Genomic DNA, 12524 nt, shown 5'->3' with positions numbered 1-12524 from the left:
ATCCCACCAGAGGTGGCCATAGTCATGAACAACTATGAAGGTGTAGTGACAGTCAGTATAGGTGGCAATGCTTTTATTTGGTGAATTGAATCATGTGGCATACTAACCACATTCCCATCAGTTACCCTTCCTTGCCCATCTCTTAAACATGACTCATTCAAAAAATATTGGTATGAATATTGAGGTATGAATATTGAGGCGCATTAAAGATCTCTCCAGGGAATTGTAAGTGGCGCAATACAATTGTGCTCTTTGCCTTCTTCCAGGCTCAGCACAGACGAGCCAGGCAGAGGACTGGGCACCAACCCAAATGTAACACTGGCAGAATTCAGTAAAATACATTTCTAATGCGTGAGATAAGAAGCAGACAAGTGTTGAGTTTAGGTTTCCAGCAGTGTCATGGGGGAGGCACCTCGAGATGTTGGCTTGCACTCTGTATGCACCACTAATTCATTATGTTTGGTTCCTTGTATAGGTGGCTCTTCTAGCACGAACATGCCAGTTTACGGCTGCTACTGAGACCTCTGAGACCTCTACTAGAAGCAAGCACAAATGCAGGTGTGTATCACTTCACTATGACCTGAACAATGGTGAATAGCCTATGGGAAAGATTGTTTTATGTGCAAGAGGCCTGTAAGGCAGACTCATTTCAGCAGTATGGTCACATTGTCAAACATTTCTTTTGTAGGAGAAATTGCTTTTTCATTTATGACTTAAATTGCAAGCTATTTATGGAGGAAGATCTGTGTTCACGTCAGTGGCTGACACAGATCAGGTGCATTAGTTGATGTCATGCGTCCTCCCTGAGCATATGGCAGCAGCGACTGTGGGATCAGAAGAAATCTGTACAGTTATGCCCTAAATGCACAGTGAACTACATAATTAATATATTTTTCTGCAGTGGCTAATCTGGCTTAATTCCTCATGGACAAGGGATGTCTGGCCAAGACATCTGCTGGGTTTTCCTCTTTTCTGGACGTTGGATAGAAAGCTCCATGCACATTTGGCTGGTACAACAGGTTGTGGGCTTTATCTTTCCTACCAGGCAGACCTCATCCAACGCATGACTTGACTGGCATTACCTTTGTGTGCCCTGACTTAAGAGTCCTTAGAGTCTTCGATGGCAAGTTTGGCACCAGTGTCCCAGAATAGGTACTCCCTTTCTGTTAGTCTTGTGAGCAAGCTGGTGCTAGCTTTTTGCTTTGCATAAAATGACTGCACTTAGTGGGAACTAGTTTGCCTGACTGAGTCCTGTACCGGTTAAGATTACATTGTGCAGATTCTATTAAGACTAGGGGGTATGAGGTCTGCAGCAGGGAACATATATGTCATTGGGAAAGAGACCATTATCAGAGTTTTTTAAATGTTTATCTTGAGAATACATTGTTGGGTTAAGTTGTCTGTGCTGCCCTCAGATTGGAATGATGAATACATGAGTTTGATTGTGTGGTGTGGGATGTTATGGTGATGGTTGTTAGGGCACCTAATTAGGAATGGTAGTTTTGGATGTTAACTAGAGTATCTTATATTGATGGTACTATCTAGCTTCTGATTCACTTCAGAATGACCTGATGGTTATCTACTTTGCCCATTACAATACATATAAAATGGCCATTATTGACAACATCCACAAAATCAGACTCTCATATATTTCTCATTTCCTTTTAAAGTAACACAGACTACTCAACCCAGAAGACTTTGTCCTCATGACTAATACATACGAACATATGACAGAGTACCTTTCTTTAGGCAGGTGTAGCAGCAAAGCCCTCAAACTGTCTACTGGTCAAGAGCAGGGAATGCAGTTGTCTGTTTGTTTTTCCAAACATTGTAATGTTCCCACTTAAGGGATGTGCCCCCACTGAGTACTTGGCATGTGATGAAAGTAGCCAATAGCTTGTGCACGGACATGGCAAGGGCCAAATAGATTTCTAAGGCTGAACATAGGTCCCAACTATCAAGTTTAGAACATGTCCACAAAGAAGCAACTGGCTTAGTGAGCCCTACAGATAAGGGGGAGTATCGGCCACCAAAATTCTCCCAACTGAAAATATGTAAAAGACATGTACAATGTTGCGCCCCGGCTTTCACCCTCACAACTCCATGCATATGTTTGGACCCAGTAGTGCACATAGTACAACAGGAAGAAACTATTTTAACTACCTGTTTGGAAGAAGTAAATGTGTATATTGTAATATGCATTGATAACCAGGTGCAAAGAAATATTACAAAAACATTTCCATTTTTCAGTTAAAACATTTTTACTCACCTATAATATACTCTCATTGGGAATAAGACTTACATTTGTACTCTCCAAAAATTATATCATTCCCAACTTTAAAGAATAGGGAGTAAAATACTCCCCTTTCCAAATCCTGTCTGGAGCACTGGGGATAGTGTAATGGGAAACTGCCATGGACTAGGTCCAATAACAACTGCTGTTCACCAGTAAAATTGGAAGTATCCTTCTTAATACCAGGCAGCAATACTTTTAACAGGGAAGTAAAAACATGCTCTCTTGACTAAGCAAATAGGCCGGGAGGATAGCTGGGAGGCAGCGCACTTGTCTTGGAAACTAGACCATGCAGAGCACCATAGACTCGAATCCCGGTCCCATGCTTAGAGGCTGAACCTCGGCATGAAGGACAGTATAAAAAAAAACCTTTGACGGGTATGTGGCAATAGTGCAATGACCAAAAAGTAGGAAGGCTGATAAAATTATAGCAAGGGAGGACTTTGCCTGATAGCCAAAGCTGTGATTATTGTGTCTCTGACCTGCGATCGTAATCTCCTGCAATCCGGAGAATGATGTCTTTTCAGAAGCATCTGGGTTTAAATTAAAGGGTTAACTGTGACAACAGGGCCTGCATCAAGCTTAAAGTGGCAAGGCACTGGTGCATGTTGTGTTAAAAGTCAATTAAGTCCTTGCTTCAATAATAATGTCTGGTTTATATTTTCCTGATAGGGACACTATCCATTTCTCCAAAGGTAATCCGATGACTTAGTGGGCTGATCAGAAGATGTATATCAGATGGTAACAATCTTCTACCATTCATGTACAGAAGCACAGAGCTTTCATATCCTATTCAGGACATTGGTGAATAAATATGATGTTCGGACATGAATGCACAGTCCTGATAATTAAACTATCACCTTTAAATGTTTTTTTCTCATTGCATCTTTTTGACATTCATATTTTTTATTCTGTAGCATATTAAAAGTAGCGTCTAACTGTAAATTACAATATTCCAGCTGTTCTGTCACATCTGCTCTGTCTCTATTGCATTATGTTGGATCGTTGTGGCATTACTTCTCTACCACCCATTGAGGTACTTGTCCTCGATAGATGTTAATTTAAAAAACCTACTAGTTACTACACGAAAGCAGCCCAGAACACATTACTATTACAGAGAAGCAGTCTGCCTGTTAAACGTAATGCATGTGATTGTGAACATGTATTATTATTGATGTTAATCTCCTTTCAATTCTGTAGGTGATTGATGCCCAGGAAAACGCAACAGCGCCTCTGATAATTTCTCTGATGGACAGCTACACTTCTCAGAAGGATACAAGTACTAGTTGGATTTTCATTACAACCAGTACTGGGATTGGAAAAGCCTAAGGATACTTGAGAATTTTGACCCAAACATATCAACATCGATTCCATAAATATATAGAATGGTAGACCTATCGTACTAATAGTTTACTAGTTCTGTAAGAAAAGCTTATTCATGATAGAACACAGGCAACATTTTATAAATATATATATTTATACATATATACTGAATATATACTGAATATATATATATATATATATATATATATATATATATATATATATATGTAGTTTACTTAATGGAGTTTGTTAAACAACTGGGACTATATTTGGGCAAATAATATCAATGCACTGAAGATATTATTAGCATGTTTTATTTAGCATGTACAGGGAGCCCTTTAAAATCATAATAAAAACATAGTGAATGAAGCAGAGAAATGGGGAGCGGGAAGCTAACGGAGGAGTAGGAGGGTGGCAATTTGGCAATAAGGGATCTACAAACAACGAGGGGAAGAAACCTTGGGGAGCAGATCACCCAGTCTCAGATGAGGTGAGGAGTTGAGGGTGTGTAGACCTAGGTGTTGGGGAGGAGTGATTCCTTGAAGATGCTGGTCTTGAGCTATAAAGCCTTCGGGAGTAACGAGTCTGGTTTGTCACCCAAGACGATCTATAGGAAAGAAACCTTATGTGTGCCCAGAATGCGTGTAAAGGTATAGTCTGAAGGAAGCTATTATTCACCACTATAGAACACATACAGGTGAGAAACCTCACCTGTGCTCTGAATGTGGGAACATGTTCAATGGAAAGGAACCTCTTATTGACCATCGGATGACACATACAGGTGAGAAACCTTATCAGTGCCCTGAGTGCCAGAAAAGATTTAAACACAAGAGAAATCTTATTTGTCACCTGAGAATACACACCGGTGAGACACCTCATCAGTGCACTGAATGTGGGAAAGGTTTCAATAGAAAGGACTGTCTTATTAATCACCTGAGAATACATACAGGTGTGAAACCGTATCTCTGTACAGAATGTGGAGAAAGCTTCTGTATAAAGGGAAGTCTTATTTACCACCAAAAAACACATACAGGTGAGAAACCTCATCAGTGCACTGAATGTGGGAAAAGGTACAATCAGAAGAGAAATCTTATTTACCACCTAAGAACACATACTGGTGAGAAACCTCATCAGTGCACTGAATGTGGGAAAGGCTTTAATAGAAAGGAGTCTCTTATTAATCACCTGAGAACACATACCGGTGAGAATCCTCATCAGTGCACTGAATGTGGGAAAGGCTTTAATAGAAAGGGGTCTCTTATTAATCATCTGAGAACACATTCAGGTGCGAAACCTCATCTCTGCACTGAATGTGGAAAATGCTTTAATGCAAAGGGGTCTCTTATTAATCACCTGAGAACACATACAGGTGAGAAACCTTATCAGTGCACAGAATGTGGGGAGCGCTTCTGTATGAGGGGAAGTCTTATTTACCACCTGGCATCACATACAGGCCATAAACCTCATCTCTGCACTGAATGTGGGAAAAGATTCAGTGTGAAGGGATCTCTGATTAAGCACCTGAGAACACATACAGGCGAGAAACCTCATGAGTGCAGCGAATGTGGGGAAAAGTTTGGTCGGAAGGCAAGTCTTAACCAGCACCTGAGAACCCATACAGGTGAGAAACCCCATCTGTGCACTGACTGTGGGAAAAGGTTCAGTCGGAAGCAGCATCTCGTTTATCACCTGAGAACACATACAGGTGACAAACCTCATCAGTGCACCAACTGTGGGAAAAGTTTCAGTCAGAAGAGAAATCTTGTTTACCACCTAAGAACACATACCGGGGGGAAACCTCATCAGTGCACTGAATGTGGGAATGGCTTTAATGCAAAGGGGTCTCTTATTAATCACCTGAGAACCCATACAGGTGAGAAACCTCATCTGTGCACTGAATGTGGGAAAGGCTTTAATGCAAAGACGTCTCTTATTAATCACCAGAGAACCCATACAGGTGAGAAACCTTATCAGTGCACAGAATGTGGGGAGTGCTTCTGTATGAAGGGAAGTCTTATTTACCACCTGGCATCACATACAGGCCATAAACCTCATCTCTGCACTGAATGTGGGAAAAGATTCAGTGTAAAGGGATCTCTTATTCATCACCTGAGAACACATACAGGTGAGAAACCTCATCTCTGCAATGAATGCGGGAAAAACTTCTGTGAGAAGGGTTCTCTGATTAATCACCTGAGAATACATACAGGCGAGAAACCTTATGAGTGCAGCGAATGTGGGGACAAGTTTGGTCGGAAGGAAAATCTTAATCAGCACCTGAGAACCCATACAGGTGAGAAACCTCATCTGTGCACTGACTGTGGGAAAAGGTTCAGTCAGAAGGTGCAACTCGTTTATCACCTGAGAACACATACAGGTGAGAAACCTCATCAGTGCACGAACTGTGGGAAAAGGTTCACTGCTAAAGGATCTCTTATTAAGCACCTTAGAACACACACTGGTGAGAAACCGTATCAGTGCACAGAATGTGGGCAAAAGTTCAGTCGAAAGGAACGTCTGATTCAGCACCTCAGTACACATACAGGAGAAAACCCTTATGAGTGCTCAGAGTGTAGAAAAAAGTTCAGTCAGAAGGAAAGACTTACACATCACCTGAGAACACATACAGGTGAAAAACCTTATAAATTCATTGACTGCAGTAAAGGGTTTATTCCGGAAAGCTATCTTATTATCCACCAGAGAGCACATACCATTGAAAATCCTTATGAGTACACTGACAGCGGGAACAGTCTCCATAATAAAGGGAATTCATATTTGCTACCAGAGAGCAGATAACGCCGAGAAACCTTATCTGTGCACTGAATGTGGGAACAGCTTCTGTACTGGGGGTGGGGGTCTATCATCAACCACCTGAGAATACATACAGGTGAGAAACCTCGTGTGTTCTGAATATGGGAAAGACGTCAATAAAAAGGAGTGTCTTATTAATCACCTGAGAATACATACAGGTGATAAACCTCATCAGTGCACCGACTGTGGGAAAAGGTTCAGTCTGAAGGTGCATCACGTTTATCATCTGAGAACACATACAGGTGAGAAACCTCATCAATGCACTGACTGTGGGAAAAGGTTCACTGCTAAAGGATCTCTTATTAAGCACCTTAGAACACACACTGGTGAGAATCCGTATCAGTGCACAGAATGTGGGCAAAAGTTCAGTCGAAAGGAACGTCTGATTCAGCACCTCAGAACACATACAGGAGAAAACCCTTATGAGTGCACAGAGTGTAGAAAAAAGTTCAGTCGGAAGGGAAGACTTACACATCACCTAAGAACACATACAGGTGAAAAACCTTATAAATGCATTGGCCCTCATTACAACCCCGGCGCTAAACCATGGCGCTATTAGCACCATGGTTGGTGCCGGTGTTGTAACGAGTCCGCCATGGTGAAATGGGGAAATAACGCCCCAGTCCAAGTTTGGTGGGGTGGTATTTCCCCATTTCACCATGGCCCTTCCCCATTCCCATTTTCGCCCCATAGGGCTCAGTGGGACTGGGGAAGGCGCTAAGTACGGTACCGCAAATTGCGGTACCGTAATAAGCGCCAAGGTCCCTTTGCAGCACCCTACTTTAACGGCTGGTAAAACCAGCCGTTACGGTCGGGTCCCGCAAAGGGACCTAGTAATCAGGCGTTAAGAGTTTAACGGTGCCGACACCTTTTACAGCGCCGTTAAACCCTTAACGCCAGGGTCGTAATGACCCCCATTGACTGCAGTAAAGGGTTAATTCAGAAAAGCTATCTTATTATCCATCAGAGAAAACATACAGTTGAAAATCCTTATGAGTGCACTGACAGCAGGAACAGTCTCCATATTAAGGTAATTCATATGTGTTACCAGAGAGCAGATAACGGCGTGAAACCTTATCTGTGCACTGAATGTGGGAACAGCTTCTGTACTAGGGGGGGTCTATCATCAACCACCTGAGAATACATACAGGTGAGAAACCTCATGTGTGTTCTGAATGTGGGAAAGACGTCAATAAAAAGGAGTGTCTTATTAATCACCTGAGAATACATACAGGTGAGCAATCTCATCAGTGCGCTGACTGTGGGAAAAGGTTCAGTCAGAAGGTGCATCTCGTTCATCACCTAAGAACCTATACAGGTGAGAAACCTCATCAGTGCACTGACTGTGGGAAAAGGTTCAGTCAGAAGGTGCATCTCGTTCATCACCTAAGAACACATACAGGTGAGAAACCTCATCAGTGCACTGACTGTGGGAAAAGGTTCAGTCAGAAGGTGCATCTCGTTCATCACCTGAGAACACATACAGGTGCGAAACCTCATCTGTGCACTGACTGTGGGAAAAGATTCAGTCAGAAGGTGCATCTCGTTCAGCACCTGAGAACACATACAGGTGAGAAACCTCATCTGTGCACTGACTGTGGGAAAAGGTTCAGTCAGAAGGTGCATCTCGTTCATCACCTGAGAACACATACAGGTGTGAAACCTCATGAGTGCACTGACTGTGGGAAAAGATTCAGTCAGAAGGTGCATCTCGTTCATCACCTGAGAACACATACAGGTGGGAAACCTCATGAGTGCACTGACTGTGGGAAAAGGTTCAGTCAGAAGGTGCATCTCGTTCATCACCTGAGAACACATACTTGTGAGAAACCTCATGAGTGCACTGACTGTGGGAAAAGGTTCAGTCAGAAGGTGCATCTCGTTCATCACCTGAGAACACATACAGGTGCGAAACCTCATCTGTGCACTGACTGTGGGAAAAGGTTCAGTCAGAAGGTGCATCTCGTTCATCACCTGAGAACACATACAGGTGAGAAACCTCATCAGTGCACTGACTGTGGGAAAAGGTTCAGTCAGAAGGTGCATCTCGTTCATCACCTGAGAACACATACAGGTGCGAAACCTCATCTGTGCACTGACTGTGGGAAAAGGTTCAGTCAGAAGGTGCATCTCGTTCATCACCTGAGAACACATACTTGTGAGAAACCTCATCAGTGCACTGACTGTGTCGGAAAAGGTTCAGTCAGAACGTGCATCTCGTTCATCACCTGAGAACACATACAGGTGCGAAACCTCATCTGTGCACTGACTGTGGGAAAAGGTTCAGTCAGAAGGTGCATCTCGTTCATCACCTGAGAACATATACAGGTGAGAAACCTCATGAGTGCACTGACTGTGGGAAAAGATTCAGTCAGAAGGTGCATCTTGTTCATCACCTGAGAACACATACAGGTGAGAAACATCAGTGCACTGACTGTGGGAAAAGGTTCAGTCAGAAGGTGCATCTCGTTCATCACCTGAGAAAACATGCAGGCAAGAAACCTCAACCTCATTAGCATTTATAAGCCACTTCAGTGAGTAGGGAGGTTTTCCTTTTTTAATAACTGAGACGGAGATTCATAACTGTTGGCCAAACCTGTGAAGGCCATAGCTCCTCAGTTCTTCAGTTTTTATCAATGGCTAAATGCCTGTATATTGCAAAGATAGACTTTTACAGAAATTGCTGGTTATGCTTGCCGGAAGCACTGGACTTTCAAAATGCATCCCTCCTTGAACAGAATGACAAGGACAGAACCTTCCTTCTGTGGTAAGGCAGTCACGCTATGCAACACAGCTCAGGGCATTAGGAAAAGGATGGACCACAGAAAACGCCTAAAGACAATCAAGAAACAAACTCCCCTCTGCTACAGCAATGAACCATCATGCTAATTTAGTACCAGGAAACCGCTTGCCACTCCTAGTTACTTATACTTTTTAATAACATTCTACCATTGGCAAGTCTCACGCACACATACGGCTTCACGCTCTGCTGCTATGCCAATGACTAGCAGGTCCTTTTTCGTCGTGTTTGGCAGCACAGCATTGCTGTGGCTGAATGTCCTGGGATGTTTCCCTTGAACAAGAGGATGGTGGTGTCACACTGGCTGAAGTTAAACTCTGACAGAACAGGGTCAGGGGATGTTCCCCGCCCGGCCTCTTTGCTCAAGCTGCCTAGCTGGGTGTTACATTTGCTCATGAGATCTCATGTAGCCCTCACTTTAGTTGACAGCATACTTTTCTGTTTACAGTGATATGAACATTCCTTCTTATGCCCCCTACTCTGACATCAGTGGTCAGAACCCTAACATGTTCCGAGCTGTACTGCAACAATGCTATTTATCTTGACTGTCTTTTTTTATGTCACTAAGCATTTTCAGTTGGTACTTAACTTTGCAGCCCTCCTACTCTCAGGTGTTGGGAACCTTTGGTATATCACCAGCTCGTGGTGGTCGGCACCAACTGCCTATGATCTGCTGTTTAATATATTTTTTTGCCACTTTGCTTTTTATGGCCAAAGTCTCCATTCTGCAGTCCAACATTCAACGCTGATGCCCTACCTGTATCCCTACAGTTACCTCGTGCTTCCTGATTTGGGTTCCTCATTTCAGAAGGCTTATTTAAATGAAGTGGTGCAGCTCTTTGTATCTGAAATGCCCTCTCTCTGATTCTGAAAATTGCCACAGAAAATCTGGCTTCCAAGCACTTGCTGGAGACCCATCTGTTCTTATTTGCCTTGCTTTTGTTATGCCGGTGTTACTTATGTTTTCATGTCGATTTACTGCTGGAACCAAGAAGCCATGGGGTGCACAAGCACCCTAGAACAAATAAATAAAAGAGAGCTTGTTATAGCACCGCTTCAGATATGCTGGCCATTTTTACTCCCTAAAAACAGGTAGATATCCCCCGCCTAAAAGAATAACATACTCCCATCCAAAGAAATAGCAAATAGACACAGAGCTTGCCCCCTGCATTCCCTCTCAGAGTTCTATGGATATGTCTAAATCTGTGATACCATGGCATATCTGAAGAGGAGCTGTAAGGCACGTGTGCATTGTGTTGTTTTCATGAATTACTTGGTGTAAGTTATTTCTAATACCTCCAACTTCTAAAATAGTAAAATACTGAAATTTAAAAGGTTGTCTGGCATCCTGCTTAATAGGATTGGAGAAAATTGTGAAAAAGTAATGTTCATTGCAGCAGTAAACTGTGCAGTGCGCATTTCATAAGCCTGGATCCTCCAATTGTGCTACAGATGTAAAACTCTGCTCTGAATTACCCAGAAAACCCCCTGACTTGTCTGGAATCCCTTTGAGCTGACATATCCAGCATTTGCACATGTGCTGAAAATTCTTCCGCTTTAGGCCCTTCCTCCCTTCATGATCCTGAACACTCTCACACTAGTGCCTCCCTTTACTGGGCCACTGGGGATTAGCAGACCGTTCCCTGGCCTACGATAGACTTATAGGGGTACGTACGCATTACAGAGATCGGGGTGCAATGTGCACTGCTTCGATACTATTTCACAAGAACTTTGTCAGTGTGATCAGCTGAAGATGTCAAAGGTTTCCAGTTGTATAATATATAAATCTCTTTGAAAAAAGACATTTCTATGAATATTGCAGGAACAGTAACTTGAACAGACATATTCACTGTGCTCTGATCAAACATAATTCTTGCAGCATTTGCTTCCATTAGTTAGGTACACCTCCTGAACTTGGTTTTATGGCTGAGTGTGTGCGATTGTGAATTATTTTTATTTGCAATTTTATTGTTTTAAAATGTTTTTCAGCCTCCCCACCCAATAAGCCTGATGGCACTTTCTGTTCTTGTGTCTTGCCTTAGGCCTTCTATTGCTTATAATTTGGGGTGGGGGTTCTACATAGATTCCAATTATTCTTGTTCTGGTCTCTCTAATGAACTGAAAACATGTTTTAAACTTAATTTGTAATCTGGATAAATGTACATGGCTTGTTTGTCCATTTATTGTTTCTTACAGTTTTTGGAGTTAAACATTTGTCAGGCATTTTCCTGTGAAATAAATGTATGGAAACATTTTCCTTAAGTTTATATTTCCCTGAGTTGTTCTTTGAGATCATGCAATCCTGGGGACCTATGATGAGGCTCAGCGTTATTGCCATTAGGACCCGCCATTACTATGTGAAGAACATGTCAAGGATAATCAAAGCCCGAGAGCTGCGACTGAGGCACGCGGGTGATTATGACACCTATAGGAGGAGGATGACATGATCAACACCACTACCTGCACATCTCTTCCTCGCTACAGAAACATACACCTCCATGAAGGAATTACAGAAAGAAGAAATGAAGGGTGTTGGGGCGGGGCTAGAAAATGACAAATACAAGCTATCACAGTAGAGCAAGAGATGCAGCTTTGTACTAACCGGCATTGTTCCCTGCTATCTGATTGGATGCTAGCATGCAACTTAATCAACCAAACTCGACCCAGCCCTATGTCTGTCAGCACCGCCTCTGATCACATGTAAAGATTGACCCAATGGCAGATAAGAACAAAGTTTAAATTGCATTACATTTAAAGGTTTCAAAGAGGGAGACAAAATAGTGCTTTATTCCAGTACCTTCGATAACCTTATTGAAGCATAAAATAAACACAATTTATCAAACTGCTGACCTCGTCTACACCTAAATGATTTTAAGACATATTCTACAAATACCCATGACCAAACCTGTGATCCCGTAAATTCTTACATTGGTAAGGATATTTGCAATGTTGTGATTTTTTTCTAGAAGAAGTTGGGTTGATCTCTTTTATCTGTTTCTGTCTTCCATTGAGGCCCCAGCGGATCCCACAAATAGTAGTGCCTAACCCTCTATTGATCACAAGACAGAAACATTTGGTATGAGTGCTTTGAGACCAGACACACTGGATGTATGCAAGGCTATGTCAATAGATCTCAACCCATGCAGGCTGACCTCTCTTTATGTTAATCAACTACACCAATGTTACTGCAGCAAAACTAAGTGGTGCTCTGGAAAGTGCTTCTTCTCGTTTGGGGGGGAAACACTTTGACTTGCCACAAAGGTGTATACAGTGCACACTATTCCAGCTATCACGCTT

At 42.5% G+C, this 12524-nt stretch overlaps 2 protein-coding genes and 1 pseudogene across 2 annotated transcripts; all 3 read left to right on the top strand.

The window, feature by feature from the left end:
* Positions 1-3820: 3820 nt before the first annotated feature.
* Positions 3821-6656, top strand: LOC138452931 (zinc finger protein 268-like). Its single transcript, XM_069605293.1, has one exon. The coding sequence runs from the start codon at positions 4349-4351 to the stop codon at positions 6410-6412; it is 2064 nt and encodes a 687-aa protein (XP_069461394.1). The 5' UTR covers positions 3821-4348; the 3' UTR covers positions 6413-6656.
* On the top strand, positions 6440-6986 carry LOC138452719 (gastrula zinc finger protein XlCGF57.1-like). Its single transcript, XM_069605067.1, has 2 exons — positions 6440-6503; positions 6586-6986. The coding sequence occupies exons 1-2, from the start codon at positions 6440-6442 to the stop codon at positions 6984-6986; spliced, it is 465 nt and encodes a 154-aa protein (XP_069461168.1).
* Positions 6987-6988: 2 nt separating this feature from the next.
* On the top strand, positions 6989-11489 carry LOC138452932 (zinc finger protein 84-like; annotated as a pseudogene).
* The last annotated feature ends 1035 nt before the right edge of the window (positions 11490-12524 follow it).

Source organism: Ambystoma mexicanum, chromosome 4p, assembly GCF_040938575.1.
Source record: "Ambystoma mexicanum isolate Mex_15411 chromosome 4p, UKY_AmexF1_1, whole genome shotgun sequence".
NCBI lineage: Eukaryota > Metazoa > Chordata > Amphibia > Caudata > Ambystomatidae > Ambystoma > Ambystoma mexicanum.
Note: the sequence above shows the minus strand (reverse complement) of the source record. Positions and strands in the feature narration are given on the sequence as shown.

What these genes read in the sequence shown, in the direction of transcription:
- LOC138452931 (XM_069605293.1), top strand. Translation starts at nt 4,349, where the DNA reads ATGTTCAATGGAAAGGAACCTCTTATTGACCATCGGATGACACATACA.
- LOC138452719 (XM_069605067.1), top strand. Translation starts at nt 6,440, where the DNA reads ATGTGGGAACAGCTTCTGTACTGGGGGTGGGGGTCTATCATCAACCAC. An exon ending in CCACCTGAGAATACATACAG is followed by an intron (nt 6,504 to 6,585) that starts GTGAGAAACCTC and finishes GAATACATACAG; the next exon opens with GTGATAAACCTCATCAGTGC.